Below are 26,166 nucleotides of genomic sequence, written 5' to 3' on the forward strand. Positions count from 1 at the left end.
GAACACTTGGGTTGGTTCCACCTTTTGACTATTGTGAATAATACTGCAGTGAATATTAATATGCAAGTATCTGTTTGAGTCCCTACTTTCAGTTCTTTTGGGTATATACCTATGAGTGGAATTTCTGGGTCATATGATAATTCTATGTTTAACTTTTCGAAAAAGTGCCACACTATTTTTCACAGCAGCTGTACCATTTTACAGTCCACCACTGATGGATGAGTGTTCCAATTTTTCTACATCCTTGCCAATACTTGTTATTTTTTATTGTTCTGATAATGGCCATCCCAGTGGGGATGAAGTAGTATCTCTAGCTATTTGGAGTAACATTTTATAACTGGAAGACAGCCTGTGACAGGATTTCAAGTAATCTAAGCATCAGAAAGTAAGAGTAGCAAACTAATCTGAAGTGTGAGAACAATTTAATCTACTATTAGAATGTATGTGAACAGACAAGGACCTTATCTAGTTTGTTTATCTCTGCATTCGTAGCCCATTTCTAATACTCAACACAGCATATTTGTTCAGTCAATGAATCTGTTTGGTTTGCTCTACCAACTGAAAAAAAAAAAAAAAAAACCATTGCTGTGGAGTCCAACTCATAGCAACCCTGTAGGACAGAGAAGAACTGCCCCATAGGGTTTCCAAGGAGTGGTTGGTGGCTTTGAAATGCTGGCCTTTTGGTTAGCAGTGGAATACTTAGCCACTTCATCACCAGGGCTTCTGCCACCTACTGAGGAGGACAGAAATGGTTCAGTGGTAGAATTCTCACTTTCCCTGTAGGAGACCCCAGTTTGATTCCCGGTCTATGCACCTCATATGCAGCTACCACCTGTCTGTCAGTAGAGGCTTACATGTTGCTAAGATTCTGAACTGGTTTCAGCAGAGCTTCTGGAGTAAGATAGGCTAGGAAGAAAGGCCTGGTGATATACTTTTGAAAGTTAGCCAGTGGAAACCCTATGGATCATAACAGTCCGATATGCAGCAGATCACGCGGATGGTACAGGACTAGGCAGTGTTTCATTCCATTTTGCCTAGGGTTGTCATGAGGCAGGGACTGATTCAGCCAGCAGCTGATGACAACCATTACTGACTGTATTCTCATCTGCTTTGATTATAAGCACTTTAAAAAGAGCACTTTGTCACTTTTATAGGTGAAACTGGGTCTTGATTTGTATTTTTTAAGTATGTAATTTATAAGTTTTAAACGCGTTTATTAAACATTAAATTTTTGAGAATTATCTGTTTAAGTAGTCTAGGCATGTGCTGTCTAATAAGGAAGCCACTAGCCTCGTGTGGCCATTGAACACTTAAAACGGAGCTAGTTCAAATTGAGATGTACTGCAAGTATAAAATATATACTGGATTTTGAAATCATATGAAAAAAATAAAGTAAAATATCGCAGTAATTTTTAATATTGGTTCCATGTTGAGATGATGTTTTGGATATATTGTGGTTTATAAAATACATTATTAAAATTAATTTCACATGTTTCTTTTTGCATTTTTAATGTGGTTTTGAGAATATTTAAATTTACATAGGTAGCTAGCATTGTATTTCTTATTGGACAGCGGTAATCTAGATAGTAATCTGATTATTAGGTTATTATGTCCTGAATTTGGGTGGTATTTATAGAAAGAAAATAGGAGGGATTTTAAGAGCTTGTGCAGTGTGCATATACATTATATAATCTCTTATTATATTACTGAATATTTTACAGTTTCTTTGTGTTTCTATCATGGCTTGGTTATCAGTAACCTTTTTGAGGGTAAAGAATATGTCATTTTTCCCCCTCCTCTACAACTTGTCTGTTGCTGGATGTGTGGGAACTTCATTAAACAAACGAGAATGAATAAGACATTAAATAATTCTATAAATTCAAGGTTTAACTTTTTAGATACAGGTCAGTGATTCCTAGATTTCTTACCCTTTATATTAATATTACAATATCATCAGTCATATCCCTTTTAAAAAGTATACAAGTAAGGGAACTAACACCTAGCCTTATTTGTACTAGGCTCTAGGTAGTTATTTTAGATCTTTCATTTAATCCTTACATTTACCCTGTCAGGAAAATATTAACCACCTCTTACAGATTAAGAAAATGAGATTAAGCTTTCCAGTGTTAACGTTATAAATCCAGATGTACCCAGCTTCAAGCCTCAGTCTTTTTCTACTGTAGCTTAGTATCTTGTTTAACTTGGCCAGTTATTTTAAGTTGACATGAAGTAAGTGAAGAATAATCATTAGAATGAAATGTAAACGGAAATAAATTTTGACAAGTTTCTGATGTGTATAGTATGTATATGTATTCCATATTCAGTATATGAAAGAAAATTTAGAAATATTCTTCACAACCTGAGAGGTTAAAAAAAGATATATTTGTTTTTCATTTTTATTTTTTTATTATAATTTCAGAAATTGTAGAACAGCTCATGGAGAAAAATAAGATTGTGATAGTTTTAAATCATATTCCCTTTATTTTGTCTTTCAGATAAAATCAAAGACAAAATCAAAGAGAGAGACAAAGAAAAAGAGAGGGAAAAGAAGAAGCATAAAGTAATGAATGAGATCAAGAAAGAGAATGGAGAAGTAAAGATTTTGCTGAAAGGTAAGTATATATTCAATGATTATACTTGTAATATATTGCTCAATATACTTATTGGCTAAATAATTAAAATAAGAAATGTTATTTGGTGCTGAGAATAGACATTAATGGTCAGGAAATGAAAAGTAAATGTAGTGGGAACTCTAATCTGTGTGGTAACATGTCTTTAGTGTGTTTATTTAGTGAGCCATTAAAACTAAAGGTTAAGCATCATTAATCTGTTGATTCCTTAAATGATTTTAAAATAGGTTATTGAATCCCCTGTTTGCATTATTAGTCTTTATCCATATTTAGATAATTGCAATAAACAGTGAAAGCAGCTTCCAGCATGATAGGGATGGCAAAAGAAATTATATTCTTTAAGTGTATGACATTAATCATACCATAATCTAGGATTTAGGGGCAACATTTTACTCTGAGCTAAATCTAGAAGAGGTACTCTTTAACTGTATGTTTCTTGCATGCTTAAGAATATCCTCTTTTTGTTTCCTGTTACAAGTATATTCAGTTGTTTATTCACGGAGAAGGGAGGAAAATTTGAAGGGTAGGGGATTGGGTAATAAAAGTTCTCTTTTTTGGATACGATTATTACGCAATAAGTATAATCAAATCATATCCAAAAAAGAGAACTTTTCTTGGGGAGAATTTGTGGTAGAAGTAGACATTCTTAAATCCACTCGAATAGCAAAATGAGAAGAATCAATGGCCTTTGGTTGCTAGACAGCTAAAAATTCATTAGCTGCCCTATCAAGCTGACAATTACTGATCAGAACACTTTGACCTTGATTACTTTCATGTTGAATTTATGTGTTGATAAGCCTTTATATCTGCATAAAGGAGAAAAGGCCATAGCACTTCATGTGCAATGAAATAACTGGTTAATTTATATTATTTAAGATTAGCAGTATTGTACACTATTTCCTTTTCATTCTTTGTCATGTTTCCAGATGTTCTTTGGTGACACTTTATATAAGGGCACTTTGTACATGTCAGAACTTTATTTTCCGTGATAATCTTTCAACCTTGAAGAAACACATCAAAGCTTAAGATGATGGCTACGTAGTTAATATCTTCATGATCCTTTTGTTCCCTTTCCTTTGCCAGTGTGCTTTAGCAGTGTTATCCAAGCCTAGGTTGTAAACCTTTGAGGCAGGAACCATATTTAACACTAGTGCTGCATGGTGGTGTAATGGTTAAGTACTGTGGCTGCTAACCAAAAGGCTGGTAGTTCAAATCTACCAGGCACTCCTTAGAAACTCTATGGGGTAGTTCTACTCTGTTCTCTAGGGCTGCTATGAGTCGGGGTCAACTCAGGGGAAATGGGTTTTGTTTTTTTTTTTTTTTTAGCGCTGTGTAGCAGCTAATGATTACTGCTTGAAATTATTACTTAACTTTACCCTATTGGTTTAGTTCAATAGACATTTTCTTATTCCTCTACTTGAATGTACAGTAATGTAAATTCCCATGACTTGATAAAGAATCTATGTCTCATATTTTAGAAATACATTATAAAAGTTCATACGTTCTGGGTTGAATGTTAGAGTAATGTGCCATTAATGTGAAATATGTGAATTTAGGGGATGTACGTGCAAATAAAATAAAAAATAGTCTTGAAAATGAACATTTTCAAATAATGGGTAATACTGACCTTGACTTGGAAGTAGACGAAAAATTTAAGAGATATGTTGAATCAAGCTGAACTGAAACCCAGAGGTGGTAAAGAAAAAAGAATTAGGTAGATTTGGAAGTGTGTGATTTCTAGGATAACCATGGGAAAATGTATTTACTGTAAAATGGAGATAATATACAGTTTAGTCACTACCTTACCGAGTTGTGAAGATTAAATAAGGTAAAGTATGGTGTAGGTGCTGAGTATAGTGCATGGCCCACAAATACTCAGTAAGTGGATATGATTCTTTTAAATAGACATGAAAGATTTACTCTTCTGATTAAAAAACAACAACAAAACTTTCTTGTCTCCTCAGTGGCTAGCATATAGAAAATTAAAAACATGATTAATCTGGACAACAGTGCCTGTCCCCATATAAGCACTGAGTAAATGTTATTCTCCACCCAAAACAATTTTCTCTGCCTGTGTAGCCATATCTCAAGAGAGCTTGTGATCAGGGATTAGCATTCTTTGTTAGTGGTGTCCTAGAGCAACAAAAGAATCAATTTGGCAGGGACAACATACTATTATTTACTACTTTGTGCCCCCTTTTCCTTAATGGTCTTCGACTTTTGTTTTCTCCTGTTACAATTTTCTTCTGATAATGCTAATGTTGCAAGGTATTGGCACACATAGGCACTGATTGTTTGACGATGGCATTTGAAAGTCTAAAATAGATGCTAACTCTTATTTCACACCAATCTCATTTCCTCCAGGTTTTCCTTAAAAACAATGTCAAATTTCGTATGACTACAGATATATACACAATTATATATATAAAAATATATATACATGCTAAAAATTTTTATGAAGAGTCTTGTTTTTCACTGATAAAATAGCATTGTTTGCCTTGTTAAAGTCCTTATTTAAAGGAGCAAATGTGTTTAAAACTTGTTTATTTAGTTATTCTTTTATATCTATGTCTACCAACTTCTGAGCACATGTGTATGTTCCAGCCATTTTTATGTTGTTTGTTAATGGTAAGTTGTAAAAACATACATGTTAAGATTGTAGTATTTTTGAGAGTAAATTTTATCATTATAAAACCCGTTACTGTCGAGTCGATTACAACTCACAGCGACCCTATAGATCAGAGTAGAATTGTCCCATATGGTTTCCAAGGAGCGGCTGGTGTATTTGAACTGCTGACCATTTGCTTGGCAGCCAGACTGTTAACCACTGTGCCACCAGAGCTGCAACCTTGCTAGTGAGCAGGCGGAATGGGAGTTAAAAGAAACAAATGTCTAAGGTTATTGGTAGCCTACTAAAGGTCATAGGTAGGTAATTGATGGCAGAAAGAGTGATAATATCACAGTGGGAGAAAAGCAAAGTTGTTTTCGCAAAGACCAGAGGTTGAAATTAGCTCATTACTACTTTTTTCTCGGCATGATAGTGGATGAAGTTGTATATATTAACTCTGTATCTGCTCTGAATTGTATATATTAACTCCATATCAGCTCTGAAATCAGATCAGTTTTTCTGGGCAGCTTTTAATTTTTCCTTTGTTAACACAAAAGATATACTGAAGTTAGTGGTAAAAGTTAATGCCAGTGAATCTGTGATTTTTAAAGAGGTTTTTCATAATTAGCCATGAACATAGTGTTTCTATATTTGTCTCTGTTTCATGTGTAGTTGTTTTTGTCACTCTGAGCATCTCTCTCTTTCTGGCTCTATGTGTGTGTTGGCATCCCCCTGTTTCTATTTCTCTCACCCTCTTGCTCTTGTTCTGACTCTCTCTGCATGTATATACCTGTGGTCTTCTGTGTATGCATGTGTCTGTGGCAGTGTATGGCTCTATGTCTGTGGATGTGTGCATGTTGTACAGTATGTGTCTGTGGTTCTCTAGGGGGAAGGTTACCCAGTCAACCTTATACTTTTAAAGAATTTTAAAAAGTATTTTCTACATGTATGTATACTATATTTCCTATGTAGAGAAAAAAATGAGTAAAAGATTACATAAAATCCTTAAAACCTATCTAGTGAGGTAGTCCTCAGTTTGGCTTAAAGGTAAAGAATGCATTTTACATGCGTACTGTATGGGGTGTCTTCAAGCCTATTCTCAGGTTTAATGATTCACAGGGCTCAGCATGTAGTCATACTCATGACTATAATTTATTACAGCAAAAGAATACAAAGCAAAATCAGTAAAGGGAAAAGATGCCACAGGATGATGTCCAGAAGACACCAGGCAGAAGATGCCAAGTGCCTTCTCCTGGTAGATCCACACACACACAAAAAAAAAATTTTTACGCACAAGACCTACTTAATTCCTCCAGCAATGAATTGTGACAATGCATGTGAAATGTTCTCTGCCAGGGAACCTCCTCAGAGACTCAGTGCCCTGATTTTTTATTAGGGATTGGTCATGTAGGAATCCTCTGCCTAGCATGGACCAAAATCCAGGACTCCCAGACAGAAAGTCGCAATTAGCATAAACCATGTTGTTTGCATAAGCAGTTTAGGCACAGTGAGAACTGTGAGAACCCTCCCTAAATCCAAGTTCCCAGATGCAGCCAAGGACCAGCCTTGCAAGCTGGCCGTTGTAAGGGTAGCAATCACAGGCCTGCTATGGTAACTCTCTTCTGTATACTGTGCTCACATTAGTATTTAATTATAGTTTACCATGGGAATTTAACTCACTGATGATTGATATAAGAATCTTTTACCTGTTTTCTTATTAGTTTTCATTTTTAAGTTTCTGACTGTTAAAATACTTCTTGTCCATTCTCATGAGTGGGAAATAGGTAAGCTAACTGTTGTGCCTGTTTTAACTCAAAGTGACATGTATTTTAATGACTAGCTCTTTTCTGTTTTAACATTGTTAATGTGTTGGTTGTAAATGTAGTAAATAGGATATTAACTTATATTTTCATTTAAATGAAATTCTGTTTATTTTGGCAAACTATTTAATTTGTGCAATTTTATATATATTTTTAGTTTTAGGGTTTAGGCAAGCTCTAACCTGTGGCCATCAACTTGATACTGACTCATAGCAACCCCAATAGGACAGAGTAGAACTGCCCCAAGGAGCAGCTGGTGGATTGGAACTGCTGACCTTTGTATTACCAGCCGAGCTCTTAACTACTTTGACACCAGGGCTCCATTAATCACCTAGGCCCTTTAAGTTTTTTTCACATGATGGAAAAAAGTATCACTTCACTCTAAATTCATATAAAAGTTATTTCATTCTTGCTTTATGTCCTAAAGGACATATGACATACAGGTATTCTGTCAGTGAAGCAAATAATAAATTTTATATGAATTATAATAAGTTATATTATTTTATATGAATTCAAAGTAAAATGATTTCTAACTAGAGAGTTGAGGGAAAGCAAATTGAAGGAAATGATGTAAGTGTTGTCTAGTCAGTACTGGGCAGGACAAGGGTCTTTTAGGGAGAAGAAATGCCTTTGCCATTTATACAAACATAAGGTAGGACTAGGTATGTTTTATAAAAAATTGTAAATAGTACACTTTGACCAGAGCATCAGATACTAGAGGGCATTGTTTTTGGACCGAAGAGTTTGTACTTTATTTTAATAGCCATTGAGAACCTTGAAAGCAGTTAAGCCAAGGTGTGAATATGATCAAAACAATATAATAAAATTATAGAAAGATTAATTTGGCTCTATCATTCAGGATAAGAGACTATCATGAGGCAGTTAGACCAAAAATTAAGCCAGTATAGGTAGTCCCGACTTACGATGGGGTTCTGTTCTGACTACTCCCTCTTAAGTTGGTTCTGACTTAAGTCAAATACCTTTTTTTTTTTTAGTTTTCATTATTACTGCCTTTTATGTTCAGCATCTTTATGAATCATAACATTGAACATCTGCCAGTGAACATCTGAGAATGATAACACCAGCAAATTATGCACTGCAACATTGTATGTAGCACATATTACTAGCAATACGATGTTTTGAAAAAACATGGGTTCTAAGTGCAGGTCTTCGTAATTCCAATATGTCGTAAGACGGGGTCTACCAGTAGTATCAAGAAGTGAAATAAAGGCAGTCAAAGATGAGGTGGCTAATTGTGTTAAGCCTTGAAGATATCAGGAAGAACGATTTGAAAAAATATCATTAGATTTGGTATTGAGGCATTATGGGAAAACAAATTTGAGTAGACTGGAGGCAGAACCAAATTTTATGGGATAAGAACGGTAGGATAATAACAGGTAGACACTGGCATAGATGGTTCATTTTGAGGAGTTTGGTGGTCAGAAGAAGAGGAGAAAAGAATATTAGGTCAGACCTTTTGGATGGATAGAAAGGACTTATTTTTGGAAAGTAGGCGGGAAATCTCACTCACTGGAGACAGAAAGGAATAAAGAGGTATAAGAAGATGGAAAAATTTGAGGTAAAGAGGAAGCATGTTGGAAGAATTAAATTCTTGACAGGTTATTGGTGAAAATAGCAAATACCTTCCTTTCTCAACTGTTTAGTGGCTTTTCTGTATTTCTTAGGAAGCATAATATTTTCTTTTGAGGATGTTTCCTTTTTTCTATTTTTCTTATTAGAAATGAATATACTGTGATAGTGTAATGTGTTCATATGGACACTTAAATTCTATAGCAGTGTGCAATGGTTAAGTGCTTGGCTGTTAACTGAAGGGTTGGCAGTTTGAACCCATCAGCTGCTCTATAGGAGAAAAGACCTGGTGATCTGCTCCCATAAAGATTTTGGTCTAGGATACCCTATGGGGCGGTTCTACTCTTTCCTATAGGGTCACTATGAGTTGGGATCGATAGCACAGAACAGTAGCCTCTGGGTTAATATTTTGTCGTTTGGATTTCTAAATTTCTGAGTCCGCAGAGTCAACTTGCCTTTAATTACAGATATTCATTAATAAATATTTTGATTCCCTGTACCGTTTTTCTTTTATTATTTATCTCTTTACTAATACTGGATATAATTTGAGCTTAGGACATGAGAAATGATCCTAATTTTGTCCTTTTCTTAATGGTACCTTGTTGGGTCTTCACTGGAAACTCTGTAAACTGTGGCGGACCTAAAATGGCCCGTTTTAGAGGCAGGAGAAGTTAACTAAAAAGGAAGCATGGTCAAAAGCAAGGGAATTGCTGTGTTTGTTGCTGTTATACCATGCATGTATTTTTTTCTTTATGTTTTATAAATCTTGACATCTCTTTGACCATATAATTTGTAATGCCTGAGATAAAGTAAAATTGACAATATCTATCAGAGGGAAACATCTGTGGGGCATTGTTCATATTGACCTTTTTTCAATTTTTTATTTCTGATTTTTTTTTTTAATTTAAAGATTGTTTTCTAAAATAGTCACTCATCTCATTACTTCAGTTAATTACCGATAAAGCATATATACTACATGTCAGAGTGATACCACATATCATATGTATAACTTTGTCCTGAACTTTCCTCTTTGAGTTGGTGGGAGGCGGGGGAGGGCTGGCTAACTAAATCTTGACTATCAATATTGTGTAAAATGAGTACGAAATAGAAACCTAATTCTGAGTAAATTTTGCTTATTTATTACAAAACATTTTCTAAAGCATGATTCCTTTTTTCAGTAATTAACATATGGCATTTCAAAAAAATTTTTTCCCAACAGGTGGGAAGGAGAAACCAAAAACAAATATAGAAGATTTGCAAATTAAGAAGGTAAAGAAGAAAAAGAAAAAGAAACACAAAGAGAATGAAAAACGGAAGCGTCCAAAAATGTATAGCAAGTCTATTCAGACCATCTGTTCAGGATTGCTGTCTGATGTTGAAGATCAAGAAGCCAAAGGGATCCTAAATGATAACATAAAGGATTACATTGGAAAGAATTTGGATACCAAGAACTATGATTCCAAAATTCCAGAGAACAGTGAGTTTCCGTTTGTCTCATTAAAGGAGCCACGGGTTCAGAATAACCTCAAAAGGTTGGACACTTTGGAGTTCAAACAGCTCATTCATATTGAGCACCAGCCTAATGGAGGTGCGTCAGTTATCCATGCCTACAGTAATGAACTCTCCCACTTATCTCCTGTGGAGATGGAGAGGTTTGCAGAAGAGTTTGTGGGACTGGTGTTCAGTGAAAACGAAACCTCTGCAGCTTTCTATGTAATGGGTATTGTTCATGGGGCAGCTACTTATTTACCTGACTTTTTAGACTACTTTTCGTTTAATTTTCCCAATTCGCCAGTGAAAATGGAGATATTGGGAAAGAAAGATATAGAGACGACGACTATGTCCAATTTTCATGCTCAGGTAAGAGGTTTTTAGTTTATTATTATTTTTTAATTAACCTTTAATTATATGATTCAGAAAAGTTTCTGTTGTTCCTGATTTCCTGTAGGTCTGAAATAAAAAGGTAAGAATACAATGAACTCTCTCAGAGTATTAAGAGTGCATTACTTTCTTGATGTGGACTGCAAAGTTTAAATTTTAGTTTCTAGTTGTCCATCTTAAAGATAATTAATGAAATAATAAAATGTCATGTTGTTTTTTTGAGAAATTTATCTTGGATCTAATGAAATGCATTTAGCCATGCATTTTGCAGTCCTTAAAACAGTTTTTTTCGAACAGAAAAATCACTAAAAATTGCTTCTTGCTTTATGAAGTAACAACACCTTTAAAGTGCTTAGCACTGGCCATATCACGTAGTAGGTGCCTGATAAATGTTGGCTGTTAATTATATTAGGACCTACCAGTTAGAGTGTGATTATGTGAGAAAATTAGCAAATCAGTGCATATATTGAGACAATTTCTATTTCCTGCATTTCTCTGTGGTATAGAATATACAGTATTTTAGGAGACAGGCAGAATCCGAGCCTACAGGCTCTTGAAGATGAATATGAGTGCATCTAAAAGGCCAGGGCCATTGTCACTCATCCCCAGATCAGGGACTGCGTAGGCAAGGAAATTAGCCAATTCTCAGTTCTTACATTTAATGGTACTACAACTTCTGTTTTTCAAGGATCTGTAGTAATTGACAACATTCTAGTTTAGTAGGAAGAAAAAGGTAAAGTCTCAAAGAGATTTTAGTGATAATCTATCCAACCTTTCTCAGCTTACAGATAAGCAAATAACATAGCTAGGAATCAGTTATTTTTTTAAGGTTGGCAGCAGTGCCAGGAGTAGAACAAAATCTCCATAATCCTCTTCCAGAACCCTTTCCCTACTCTGAGTATATTCCTTTTCTTTGGTACATGTTCAAGTTACAGTCTCCACTTAGAAACGATACTGTGATGTCCAGTCACACCCCCACATACCAGATTCCCCCTTCCCCCAACAGTATGTTTGGTTATGTTCTGTAGAGTACTGTAGTCTAGAAAATGTAATAATTTAACATGGGGGTGGGGGTGGGGGGTTCCCTGATGTAACTGAACTGAAAATAATTTGAGAACTGAAATTTAAATGATTTTTAGAGCTGAAAGGAAACCGCAGAGCATCTGTTACTAGCCTGTCATTTTATAGAATTCCAGAGAGGTTAGTGACTTGTTTAAGATTACACCTGAAAATAGTGGCAGAACCAGGACTGGCATCTACTGTTTATTGAGTACAGACTGTGCCAAGAACTGTTCTAAGTATTTTATATGTATTTACTCATTTATCCCTTGTTACGTTCTAATTTTAGCAGTGAGGAAATAGAGATACAGCGAGAGAAGAAATAATTTGCCCAGAGTCCCTTTTGCACTGGATCATTCATTTATCATTTATTGTATGCTGGGCCACGTCACTCTGAGTTCCGTCTGTTTCCACTAAATCACCAACTTTGTTGCTGCTATACCATGCGAGTTTATTTCAGTAATCTTTTAAATGAATAATACTCAACATTTTCTTTAAAAAGATGCTTTTTATGTAAGGTTGGGAAACATTAATTTCATATTAATGACAAGAATTTTCACCTTAAGTATGTTAAATAAGTCCAACATGAAAACTGCTTTTGTTATTAAATAAGGTGTTGGGACTTGTTAATCATGCCAGCATGTGGCTAGGTTGTGGATCTCAAGTCCTTGATGAAACACCTACCCTGGTTGCCACCACCTACTCAGGGTTCTTGGGCAATTAATACCTATTGCAGAGGAACCTCTAGGCAGATGCATCCTCTTTGTTGCCAGCTGTGGCTCTGACCCCATACCTGTGTGATCTGCTGCCTGGTGACCTAGGCATGTCAATTACAAGGACTACTTTGGCCTTTTTAGCTTTGAGCTAAAGGCAGGCAGAAAGCTGCCTGAGCAAGGTCCATATTCCTTTAAGGTTCTCCAGATTTTATCATTTCTGTGGTGTGGGGAAAAATATCTAGAGAAGAACTGCACTGCACTGTTAATTCAGTATTTTCCCCACATGGAACTGTGACTTTGCTTGGTTTTTTAAGAGATTTTTTTTAGGAGACTGAGGAAGTTGTTCGCAGACCAGACTGGGAAGTAGCTGTGGGTTTGTCCTTATGCACTTGCTTTATGAAACTAAATGGGATCCAAAAGAACGGTAGAAGAAAAGTAAACATATTTATTCTAGCTTAGTTTTATTTCTAATCCTTAACCCAATTTTTCAGTAAAATCTCTGTCTCTTAACCTAATTTATAGTGTCCCTCCAGGACTTGATTTTTTTTTTTTAAATAAACTATTGAGGTATATCCATACAGAAAAGGGCACAAGTTACAAGTGTATAAGTTGGGGAATCTTCACAAAGTGAACACACCCTTGGTTTAAAAAATTAGAACATTACTGGTAGCCAGAAGCCCTCCTCAAGCCCCTCCTTGTCACTACTGTCCTCACCCCCCGCCACACACAAACACCCAGGGAACTATCCTGGTCTTGAACACCACAGATAAGTTTTTTCTGTTTTTGAACTTTTATACAAATAGACTCTAATAGTATGTGCCGTCGTTGTCCTGACCTCTTCCCCTCACCATGTGTTTGTGAGACCCAGCCGTCCTGCGTGTAGCAGCGGCCTGTTCGTTCTCGTTGCTGAGCAGGATTTCCTCAGATGGATAGACTGCAGTTTGTCCTGCTCACTCTGCATGGGCATTGGAGTTGTTGCCAGTCCGGGACTCCTGTAACAGGGGTGCTGTGAATATTCTTACATGTGTCTCTCCTTGACCGTGTGTGTGTTTCTGTTGAGCATATACCTAGGACTGGAATTTAAGGGTTATAAGAAATGTGAATGTTCAGCTTTACTAGATATTGGCAAATAGCTTTCTCAAGTTACTCATCAGTTTCCATTTCCACCAGTTACCCTCCACGTCCTCAGCCACACTTGTTCATGAGTATCTGTTTTATTCTATTCTGGTGGCTGTGAGTGGTATGTCTCGTTGTGGTTTTAATTTGCATTTCCCTGATGGCTAAAGATGTCAAATGCCTTTGTATGTGACCAGTATTCATTTGGATATCCTGTTTTGTGAAGTGTCTGGTCTGTTTTTTTTTTTGCGCATTTTCCTATCGGCATTCTTTTTTTTTTTTTAATGGTGTTTTGGAGTTCTTTATGTATTTTGGATAGGAATCTTTTGTCAGATATATGTAACGCAAATACTTTCACTGGGTGATTTGCCTTTTCACTCTTAAGGGTACCATTTGTTGAAAAGAAGTTCTTGAGTTTATTGTAATCTAATGTATAAGTTGTTTTCCATTTAGGATAAGTGTTTTTTGTGTCCTATTTAAGAAGTTTTTACCTGTCCCTCCCGAAAATATATCAGACTAGTTGCTGTTGAGTCAGTTCCGACTACTGGCAAGCCCATGTGTGTCAAAGTGAAACAGTACTCCGTAGAGTTTTCACGGGTGTGACCTTTTGATAGTAGATTGCCAGGCTTGTCTCCCGAGCCGCCTCTCGGTGGGTTCAACCTGCCAACATTTCTCTTAGTAGCTGAGTGCTTAACCATTGGTGCTACCCAGTATTCCTCCTACCCCAAAGTCATGAATATATTTTCCAAAGTTTTTTCCTGGGTGCTTTTATTGTTTGACCATTCACACTTTAAATCTACAGTTCATCTGGAACTGACTTTTGCGTGTAATGTGAGGCTCATATTTTTATATAGGTATCCAGTGGACTCAGAATCATTTATGGAAAAGATACCCATTCGCCATTGCATTGTGGTGTCACCATAGTCAGGTGTGTGTGCCCATATATTTGTGGATCTGTTTCTGGACTCTGGTACTATTGCTTTACTTGTTTTAATTCCTGTAGCTTTATAATAAATATTGATATCTGGTAGAAGAAGGTTACCAGTTCTGTTGTTCTTCAGGATTTTCTTGGCTTTTCACATTCTCATGTAAGCTTTAGAATCAGCTCGTCAAATTCTGCAGCAAAATCTGCTAGAACATCGATGGGTTTACGTTTCATCTGTAGATGGGTTTGAGGAGAGCTGAAGTCTTTACAGCATTGAATCTTCCAGTCTGTGATCATGATATTTCCCTTCATTTGTCTTTGTATTTTCTCTCAATAATATTTTTCTGGTTTTCAGCCTAGAGGTCTTGAACACCTTTTGTTAGATTTATTTTTAGATATTTGAGGACTTCATTTTGTGAATCACCCTTTTTGAGGGCTTGGAACCTCTGAGCATTTCTTAGAGTGTGCTATTGACACTAACCTTGAGAAACTGGAAATGCATCTTATACCCCATTTTTCTGCCAGCATTCCCATCTCCATTCTTTATGGCATTATCATGCACATGCTAATTACTCGGAATGTTAAGAGGTTAGTAATTATGGCTATGAAAAATTTAGGAAAGACCAGTTTCCTAATTATGAATGCTTGTTAGTAGAATCATATAGTGAAACTATGTACTTTGGTGGAGTCAAACAGATCAGACAACAAACTACCATGTGAATTTGTCTTCACCAAAAGAATTGGTTGAAATGATAATTGAGCTAATGCTTGTCAGTATTCTAGGGGAAGGAAGGGAGGAGGTAGCAATACTGGCATGTAGTATCACTTAATATCAACCATAGCAAAGACAAATTTTGGATAATAAAGTCACATCCATGTTCCAGTGGTTGTTCATGAATAAAGCTTTCTGATTTGGTCCTGTTAACTTTTCATATATCAGTAGTTAATGTTCAATAGAACCTTCACTAGTTGTGAGATGATAATGTTTTCTAAGGAGCAGAGGAAAGCAGAACTATAGAGAAAGGCTTCATTTAAAAAAATTTTTTATAATTTAGTAACCTTTCATTTACTTTACCCTTTACATTCTGAAAAACCTTTGGTGCAGTCAAAACCAGTCCAAAAAGCAGCATTCAAAGGATCAGTAAATATATGAGAAGAGATACTAGAGTGGAGTTGATAGGGAAAAGGGATATGAATCTGACCCTTTATTCTTTTTATTTTATCTTAGTTTGGAAAATACATTTTGTGGCATTAAAGAAATTCACAATAATGGTAATGCATAGCTATGTAATTAACACTTTTTTAATGAATGAAACAGTATTTTTAGTATTGTTAGAATGTATATTTTGTGTTTTTTTAAATCCTAATACTGTAAACTGTGCAAAGAGTGAAGTTTGGAATGTTGTGAATAAAAGCCCGTTAGTTTGAATTGTAATAAGCCCAAGTTTAGATGAGACCCAAAGAATCATTAACACCAGCAGGGCTTCTGCGTGTAATGACACAAGTTGCACACTGCAACCATTCATGATGTTGTGAATGGCGTCCTCTAGATTGTGCAACGAGATGGCCCTGCTAGTGGCTTGCTGAACCCGAACAAAGTCCATGCTAAGTTTGAATCCTCATGAGAGTAATTTTCTGTTCGTTTGCATTTTTAATTAAAATCAGGGCAACCAAAATAATTCTATTGGAACAAGTAATGACAAATTATTAGCCGTTTCTGTGATCTTTGTAATGATAGTGTGCATCTCTCTGATGTTACTCTGTAGTTGTCACGAATACTTATTTTTGTACCTGTTCAGGCTTTGTCCTTGAATACTTGTTATTTTGAGATATGGTTGATATATAGACCCACCCTCACTTACCGACATAGTTAGGTTCCAAAAAACCAGGTTGTTATGTGAAAATTGTTATGTGACCACATAAGATCACAAAATGGAGGATGACTACATCATTACATAATCGCCAACTTAAATCATTACATAACTGCCAGACCACTGAGAATCATGGCCCAGCCAAGCTGACACATAACTTTGAACATCACAGCTAGCGTTACTTTCACTTCGCACCTCAGCTTTCATTACTGCCAGATATACGTTGTAATGAGCAAAATAGATAAATTTTTTTTACTGTTGTCATAAATGCAGAATATCATTTAATGAGATAGTCGATAAGTAAGGAGTAAGTATATATATGTGTGCACATGCTGACATACACATACCTACATGACATTGATGAAGGATCAAGACGTCCGTGTTCTTTGGTTTTGGAACCCTTTTTTCCATCTCCCTGTACATTTTTGCAGGTACCTGAAAGTTTTGAAGACCGTGTGGAATCATACATTGTTTTAATAGGTCAGGTCAAATTCTAATGTTTGGCCCTGAGGTTAGTGGTATAATATCAATCAAACTGTGCTATTAAAATCTGTTTGAGAACAGAAGCATACACGTGGATTTTTGTCCAGCGTTTGTAGCTTGTCTAGGTAAGTTAGCTTTTACAGCATTGAACAAACAAAACCCTCAAAACGTAGTAGCTTACAGAAACTTATCACTTCTCACAATTCTTTTGGTTGGCTGGCCAGTTCTTCTGGTCTTTGGCAACTCAGCTGGAGCTGGATGGTCTCATTCACATATGCAGTAGTTAGCGGACCAGTTGGTATTGGGAGACCTCACTTTCCCGTTTTTTGGTTGGTGCAGTGTCAACTGGGGTGATGGCCACATTTCTCTCATCATCCAGCAGATTAGCCTGGTCTCATTCACATGGTGGTGGTTGCAGAGTTCCCAAGAACAGAAGGAAAGCTCCAATGAACAAGCCTCTTCGTGAGTTCTTTGCTAACGTTCATTGGCCAAAAAAGGTATATTCATAGTATAAAGAAGTAGACTGCCAAAAAAGGTATATTCATAGTATAAAGAAGTAGACTCTACTTCCCGAAGATAGGAGTGGCACAGTCACATTGCAAAGGTGTGAACATATAGGGTAGGAAGAATTTGTGGCCATTTGCAATCCAGCACATCTACCCTAATGTTTCTGTGATTTCTATTTCATTCAGATGCTCATCCAGACATTTATTGAACTCCTATGTTCTAGATGCTAGGGATACAAAAAATCAAGTAAGACAGAAGTTTTCTCTGTCAAGGAATAGATGAGATTTCTGTCTTGTCACTCAGTAATTAATCAGTGCTTACTCTGAACCCTGTGCTATGAGCTGTGACAATATGAAAACCAGAGCAATTATTGTCTAACCACCCTTCCCATATCCCCAGATGCCAATTTTTAAAAAATATTATCCTCATTCTAAGTTGTTGGTCAAGTAACCTATGTCAGGGTGTTAAAGATGTACTTAATAATGAAACTGTTATTAAATCTGATTTGATCTGTTAGCCCTGTCCTACCCTCTCTTACAAAATGAGAGGAGAAAACTAACCTTTGTTGAATTCATGCTAGTTCCATTTACTGTGCTAGGCCAATAAAGACAATATAATATGCCCTCTTTGAAACATTGCCTGCCTTTGTACTAAATTACCATTTTGTCTGGTTGTGCTATAAAAAAAATATCAAAACCAATTTTTTTTTTTTTTGGTCTGGTTGTGCTATAGCCTCTTCAAATACGTATGAACTAATCTATACAAAATATTATCATGACAGGCGCCAGATGCTCTAACTGAAAAGGGAGCGTTTTATTTATTGAGTTAATTAAATTTAAAAGTGGATAATTTCATTCTTATTTTTGATGAAGTTTATATGGATATTTTTGAAATAAAATGTTGATTAAATGTTATTGCCTATTATATTTTGATGTATATGCCAGATGTGATGGGGAGTGGCTCCCCCTTGTGGCATACTCCTTTATATCAGACGTATAGAGTTTTTCAGTAAGGAGGAGCCCAGGTGGTGCAGTGTTTAAGAGCTTGGCTGGTAATTAAAAGCTCGGTGGTTCGAATCCACCATCCGCTTCTCGAAAACCCTGTGGGGCAGTTCTACTCTGTCCTATAGGGTCATTGTGAGTTTCAGTCTACTCGACGGCAGCAGGTTTTTTTTATTTTGTTTTGTTTTGCTTTTCTTACGGTGGCCTTAGTTTTTTAGAGTAAGGGACTCCCCTTTCCTCCTCTCTAAAAACTGCAGAATTGAAAGAGCAACTTTTTTTCCCCTCCAGTTTTTGAAACTAATTATCCCATTTTTTTAGTTTTTTCAAATTGATGCTCATACAAACTTGTTAACTGCCGTTGAGCCAGCCCCTGACTAATGGTGACCCCATGCACAACAGAAAGAAACACTGCCCAGTCCTCTGCCATCCCTGTGATGGGTTGCAGATTGAGATGTCGTGACCCATAGGATTTTCATTGGCTGATTTTCAAAAGTAGATCACCAGGCCTTTCTTCCTAGTCCAGTGGAGCCAGGAAGCTACACTGAAGCCTGTTCAGCATCGTAGCAACATGCAAGCCTCCACTGACAGGTGGTGCTATGCATGAGGTGCTTTAGGGACATGGGATTCGGCCTCCTGAATGGAAGGTGAGAATTCTGTCATGGGAACACCAGTGCCTCATTGATTCAAGCTAGAAACATCTATAATCTGTATTTATTATGGGTTATTATTACTTAGAGTTATTACCTAGAGTATACTAAGGATCTTTTTAATTTCTTGAGATGTTGATACCCAGAAACCCAGTGCCATCGAGTCGATTCTGACTCATAGTGTCCCTATAGGACAGAATAGAACTGCCCCATAGAGTTTCCAAGGAGCGCCTGGCGGATTTGAACTGCAGACCCTTTGGTTAGCAACCGTAGCACTTAACTACTACGCCAGAGATGTTGATAGATATACTAAAACAACTATAAGAAAAACAGGCTTTGTAGTTAGTATAGTTTGTATAATGCCGGGTCAAATAAAAAATATATATATATATAAGTTGCATTTAATTTATTGTAAGGCTTCTCAGAAATTTTAATAGCCAATGTGCATGGTGAATATCCCAAACAGGACAGGTTTTCCAAACTTTAATTGACTATAAAATACTGTTTTCAGAGACAGACTTATTGGCAACACATTTTGGGAAACAATAGAGCTATTTCAAGTGAGTCATTGTTCATGCTTTTTTAAAATCGGTCTTAGCATATTTGCTTAGTCCCTCAGCGCAGCAGTTTTTATAAGTAAAATAAGGGAAAGCAGTGCCAAGTCTTATAGATTTGATTTTTGGCAATGTATTTCCCCCAGGAAAGCAGCTTTTTTCTCTTTGTAGCAACTTGACCTCAGAATCATGGGTGTTTTTTTTTTTTTTTTAAGGTTACTTCAAATAGGGTCGCTATGAGTCAGAATTGACTCTGCGGCAATGGGTTTAAATAAAGAATAATGAATAGGACATTAGTTTAAACATAATTAATCATTTCATTTTCTGTTAGCCAAAGCTGCTGAGATTTTTGTTGCTGATACTTGCTGGCAGTCAGTATAGAAAGTCTTCTAATTCCTACTCTTTTCATTCCCTTCCTAACACCCAGAGAATATATAAGGAGAAAAGTGTAAATGCAGCCACGATAGTACTGATTTTCTTGGATGAGCGTTTAGATTAAAAATGTTAAATCTGTTCTAAAAGGGACTATTTTAAGTACAAGCATTTGCAAGTATATAAATATCATTGGAGTCTTTTATTGTGTCCTTTTTGAGAGTTTTGTGCCTAAATTGAGAAGAGCAATATGTATAGTCTTTGTAACTCAGTGCATTTCTCTTTTAAGAAGAGTAGATAGTACATTTTTAAGTAGTGACCTGTTTTGATTTTTTTTAGGTTAATTTTTTAACTGCATCAGAAAATTGATGGTTTGATTAATGTTTACTGAAGTGAATAGAAGCAAGTACAGTAATCTCATATCTGTGTCATCAGGATGTGAGGTTTTCCGGATAAGTGATTTTTCTAGATAATGGAAGCTTGTAGTTTTAAGTACCACAGTTTTTGTGAAGAGTTCCTCTTTAACTGAGCACATGCAACCTAAATTAATCCTGTATTTTCAGTTCAGGTTTGTCTTTATGATGTTATAAATGTAATAGTAATGCCCTGGGAGAGCTGTGGCTGTGCTTGCCTCTTGCCCCTCCTCCCCTTTCTAAATTTGTGGTTTCTTACAAGGATTTTGGAGATTTTGTGATCTTAGAGATTAGTTAGAATTGTGTCTAATGTAAGAACATGCATGTGAGGAGAGGACCTTTTCGTGAGCCATGGTCTTTGTGGCATTTATTTTGGCTATTCGCAGAGATTTTTCCAACCCATTTTCCCCAACTCCCTCGAGTCCTGCATAGTTGAAATTGCTGGATAAATGATTTTTGGAGGATTGAGGCTTTATTTTCTTATGATATTATTGTAGGTTTACTTTTATTCCATGTAATAAGTGAATTGTGGAGTTTGCTGTATACTATTGTAACAAACCAGTGTCACCAAAATCAAGAAGCATTTACATTTTTATAAAAGACAGTGAATTTTTTCTTGTATTTTATTTTAACAGTTTAAATGTCATCTGTATATTTTATCCAGAGGTATATAACTTTTTGAATTTGAATGCATTGTTATATATAATTTGCCATGTTTGAAAACATTAAGTCAATGGTTATAGCTGATTTAGTATGAGTTTGAAATATTGGGTTATTAAGCTAGAAAGTTGTATTATATGGTATATCCCAAAAAACAACAACAAAAAAAAGTTGCCATCGAGTTGATTCCGACTCATAGCAGCCCTATAGGACAGAGTAAAACTGCCTTGTAGGGTTTCCAAGGAGCTGCTGGTAGATTCAAACTGACAACCTTTTGGTTAGCGCTGTAGCTCTTAACCACTGTACCATCAGGGCCCCATATGGTACATAATTAAGTTACATTACAATATGTTTTGAAATCCAAATTACTTTTACAAGTGTAACTTTTTGATGAATTCAATTTAATTTTCAAACTTTACCTTTAAATTAAAAAATATTTGTATTCATCTTATTGCATTATCATAGTTTTGTCCTTAATATTTGGACAGTAAATGTTTTAGAGGGAAGTTATTGTTACATTTTAAATATGATAGCTAAGTACAGAGAGTTTTTGTAAAGACCATATTCTCTAGTAGAATTTACCTTTGCTTTAGTGGACAAATGGAATCTACTTTACAGTTTTAGCAAATTTTGATGAAATTTTGAAACCTTTACTTTTGTTATAGCAAATTATGTGTGTAAGTGAATGTTTCTTATAACTTATTTTTTGTATGAATATTGCCATTAGGTGGCAAGGACTAGCTGTAAAGATTCAAATAAGATATTTCGGAATATAATTCAGTGAGTAGAGTCTATATAACTTCAGTCTTTGATTTATTCTTTAAATTCACGTTCTCCCAAAAATCCTTTGAAATATTTATGAATTTTAATAGAACCACTCTTAAAAATGATCAAAAATACAGTTTTGTTTTTTACTCAGTGATACATGTTTGTAATCAGTATTTAAACACAGAAATTTTATTCTAAGATGGCTGAATGTTTAATTTGTTAATAATTCTGGTTTTCCGATTATTAAATTTATCCTCTCTTCTCTGTAGTTTAATGTTATAGCAGTTTTTTGTAGAAAGGAAGCAATTGTCTGAGTTGCATGACAACAGCTGGGTACAACAATTTAAAAAACTACTATTGGAGAAATAAATTCGTATATGGTATGAGCTCATTTTACCTACTGGATCAATTGATTGCTGTTATAATTTCAGAGTTACATTTCCTTGTAGTGGATTGTCTTTGACCACTAAATCTCTCATAACATTCACGCTAATGAGCGTTCTTTTTTGGTGTGTATTCTTGAGCATATATCCTTGGAAGAAAGTCCAGTGGACCATCAGTCTGTTTGATCTTTAACATTTAAATGTCTGTTCACAGCACCCATTTCTGTGGGAGAACTCATGAGTTGAGTTGTGCTTAGTTTTTTTAGAAGAATTCACTTACTGAAAATTCTTCCCTTAACCTACCCCATGATAAAAAGCTGCCCAAATTATTTAGTGGATTGTTGTCGACCCTGTGATATAGTAGAGTGAACTGAGGTACGTGGCAGGGACTTATTTGGTTCTGGCTTTGTTAGAACTGGTTAGTGATTTTAGGTAAGTGGCTAATTTAAATACAAAAAAGGAAACTTAGGGACAAAAAATTTATTTGTATGAAGTAGAAACAATACCTTCTTACCTTGACTTTTCCAAAGGACATAGAAAATTTGTGTTTTACAGTGTAAGTTGTTTGATTTCACTTTGATTCTTTGAGTCTATATTACTTTAATGGCCATGGAGTCTCAGAACTCATATGGTCATTTACAGATCTAAAACTGAGGACACAAACTTGGAGTTACCTAACAGAATTGTTGTGCTATATCAATTCTGGTAAATTAGCTCTAGTTCAGATACCCTTAGGTTTGTTAGACTTCATTAAAGAAGTGTGTACTGATGACTGATTTTCTTATTGTGTTACTATTAAAAATCCCATTGCAATCAAGTTGATTCCAACTCATAGCGACCTTACAGGACAGAGTAGAACTGCCCCTTAGGGTTTCCAAGGAGCAGCTGGTGGATTTGAACTGCTGACCTTCAGTTAGCAGCCATGGTCTTAATCAACCTTCAGTTAGCAGCCATGATCTTAACCACTGTGCCACCAGTGCTCCAAAATTAAACCTATTGCTATTGAGTTGGTTCCAACTCCCAGCGACCCTGTGTGACAGAGTAGAACTGCCCCATGGGGTTTCCATGGAGTGGCTGGTAGATTCGAACTGCTGACCTTTTGACTAGCAGCCAAGCTCTTAATCAGTGCACCACCAGGGCTCCTTGTGGCGGTGTTAATGTTTCTAAACATCTAGAGCATGAAATCTCTTGTAGAACCAAGTTTTAACTTTTGCTCTCCCAGTGTAGGAGATTCTAGAAATTCTTGAGAGATGGGAAAGAATGAGGCCGTGAATACAAAATGATGACACAGAATCCCTAATTTTGTAATTTGGGGCTTGCAGAAATGGTTTATAGTTCTGAGGAGTGAATTTGTGACAGTTCATGAAAGCTTAAGCTTAGAATTCTGGTAAACAAACTTAAGGGATTAATGTGTCATTATTATACTGTTTTGCTGGTTATAAGTGAGCCCTGGTGACACAGTGGTTAAAGTGCTCGACTGCTAACCTCAAGGTCAGTGGTAAGAGCCCACCAGCCACTCCACAGTGTGGAGAAAGATGTGGCAGTTTGCTTCCGTGAAGATTTATAGTCTTGGAAACCCTATCGGGCAGTTTTTCGTTGTCCTCTAGGGTCTTTAGGGTCTCCATGAGTTGGAATCGACTTGACAGCAGTGGGTTTGGTTTTTGGTTTGCTGATTATGATAAAATAAAAAAATAAAATAATATTCTCTGATATTTTAGTCATATTATTCTATTATACCAGAATTTTTACTGTCGTGTTTCTGGAAGTACATAGGTTGGGGCTTAGGTATTTTGTTACATGATGATACTGTTTACAGGCTCTGGGTGGTACAGTTTTCCCTTGACTAATAACCTAAAGGTTGGTGATTCGAACTCATCCAGTGGCACTGTTAAAGAAAGACCTGGTGATCAGCCTCTGTAAAGATTACAGCCAAGAAAACCCTTTGGAGCAATTCTACTCTGTAACACATGAGTCTCTATGAGTGGGAATCGACTTGGTGGCAACGGGTTTTTCTTTTTTTAAAATACTTTATTATGATAAAATATAATATTCTCTAATGTCTTAGTCAAATTATTCTGTTATACACCAGAATTTTCATTGTCATGTTTCTGGAAATATGTGGGTTTTGGTATTTTGTTACATGATGACAGTATTAAAAAGCAAAAAACCTGTTACATGACTCATGGCAATCCCATGTGTGTAGAAAACAAGTGCGCTCCATAGAGTTTTCAAGGCTGTTACTTCTTGGAAGCAGATCACCAGGCCTTTCTTCCCAGGAGCCTCTGAGTGAGTTCGAACTGCCAACCTTTTGGTTAGTAGTATAGTGCTTACTCTTTGCGTTACCCAAGGACTCCACCAGCTGCTATCGTGAGGATTTGACTTGTGACATGAATATCTTCTATAGTCTGTGTCCACTATGACAAAAAATTAACCATCCTTGTTTTTGTGGGGTATAGGACTTTAAATTTAAAACTGGGACAGTCTTGGGCAAACCAGGACAAGTTGGTCACCTTAAATTTAGATAAATAGCATCTACATTATTTTACTCATTTAATTCAAGTTCTCCCAAAAATCCTTTGAAATGTTTATGAATTTTAATAGAACCACCCTTAAAAATCATCAAAAGTCCTAGCTTTTTTTTAGCCCAAATAGACATAAGGGAGAAAAAGATCATATTTAAATAACTGTGGTGTTGTTGTTGTTGTTAGGTGCCGTCAAGTCGGTTCCGACTCATAGCAACCCTATGCACAATAGAATGAAACACTGCCTGGTCCTGAGCCATCCTTACAGTTGTTGTTATGCTTGAGCTCATTGTCGCAGCCTCTGTGTCAATCTGCCTCGTTGAGGGTCTTCCTCTTTTCCGCTGACCCTGCACTCTGCCAAGCGTGATATCCTTCTCCAGGGACTGATCCCTCCTGACAACATGCCCAAAGTATGTAAGACGCAGTCTCGCCGTCTTTGCTTCTAAGGAGCATTGTGGTTGTACTTCTTCCAAGATGGATTTGTTTGTTCTTTTGGCCCAACCAACAGTCCATGGTATATTCAATATTCTTCGCCAACACCACAATTCAAAGGCGTCAATTCTTCTTTGGTCTTCCTTATTCATTGTCCAGCTTTCATATGCGTATGATGCGATTAAAAATACCATGGCTTGGGTCAGACGCACCTTAGTCTTCAAGGTGACATCTTTGTTCTTCAACACTTTAAAGAGGTCCTTTGGAGCAGATTTACCCAATACAATGCATCTTTTGATTTCTTGTCTGCTGCTTCCATGGCTGTTGATTGTGGATCCAAGTAAAATGAAATCCTTGACAACCTCAGTCTTTTCTCCGTTTATCATGATGTTGCTTATTGGTCCAGTTGTAAGGATTTTTGTTTTCTTTATGATGAGGTGTAATCCATACTGAAGGCTGTGGTCTTTGATCTTCATCAGTAAGTGCTTCAAGTCCTCTTCACTTTCAACAAGCAAGGTTGTGTCATCTGCATAACGCAGGTTGTTAATGAGTCTTCCTCCAATCCTGATGCCCCGTTCTTCTTCATGTAGTCCAGCTTCTCGTATTATTTGCTCAGCATACAGATTGAATAGGTATGGTGAAAGAACACAACCCTGATGCATACCTTTCCTGACTTTAAACCAATCAGTTTTCCCTTGTTCTGTCCGAACAACTGCCTCTTGATCTATGTAAAGGTTCCTTATGAGCACAATTAAGTGTTCTGGAATTTCCATTCTTGGCAATGTAATCCATAATTTGTTATGATCCACATAGTCAAATACCTTTGCATAGTCAATAAAACACAGGTAAACATCCTCCTGGTATTCTGCTTTTAGCCAGGATCCATCTGACATCAGCAGTGATATCCCTTGTTCCACGTCCTCTTCTGAAACCGGCTTGAATTTGTGGCAGTTCCCTGTCGACATAATGCTGCAGCCATTTTTGAATGATCTTCAGCAAAATTTTGCTTGCATGTGATATTAATGATATTGTTCTATAACTTCCACATTTGGTTGGATCACCTTTCTTGGGAATAGGCATAAATATGGATCTCTTCCAGTCAGTTGGCCAGGAAGCTGTCTTCCATGTTTCTTGGCATTAGCCAGTGAAAACCTTGCGAATAGCAGCAGAACATTGTCTGATACAGTGTCTACAAAGGCTAATTCAAT

The 26,166-nt window shown here is 36.3% G+C and overlaps 1 protein-coding gene across 3 annotated transcripts in view; it reads left to right on the forward strand.

Annotated features, from left to right (window-relative positions):
- Window positions 1-26,166, forward strand: part of RSBN1L (round spermatid basic protein 1 like) — a 133,434-nt gene that overhangs the window by 21,994 nt on the left and 85,274 nt on the right. For all 3 annotated transcript variants that reach the window (XR_010322665.1, XM_064289909.1, XM_003407182.4), the window contains exons 2-3: window positions 2,496-2,612; window positions 9,868-10,508. Coding sequence is in view for 2 of the 3 variants with exons in the window: in XM_064289909.1 (XP_064145979.1) it covers window positions 2,496-2,612; window positions 9,868-10,508 (758 nt within the window). In the remaining variant the exon portion in view is untranslated. The remainder of the gene's footprint in view (window positions 1-2,495; window positions 2,613-9,867; window positions 10,509-26,166) is intronic.

The sequence above is a fragment of the Loxodonta africana genome, chromosome 8 (assembly GCF_030014295.1).
Source record: "Loxodonta africana isolate mLoxAfr1 chromosome 8, mLoxAfr1.hap2, whole genome shotgun sequence".
Classification (NCBI taxonomy): domain Eukaryota; kingdom Metazoa; phylum Chordata; class Mammalia; order Proboscidea; family Elephantidae; genus Loxodonta; species Loxodonta africana.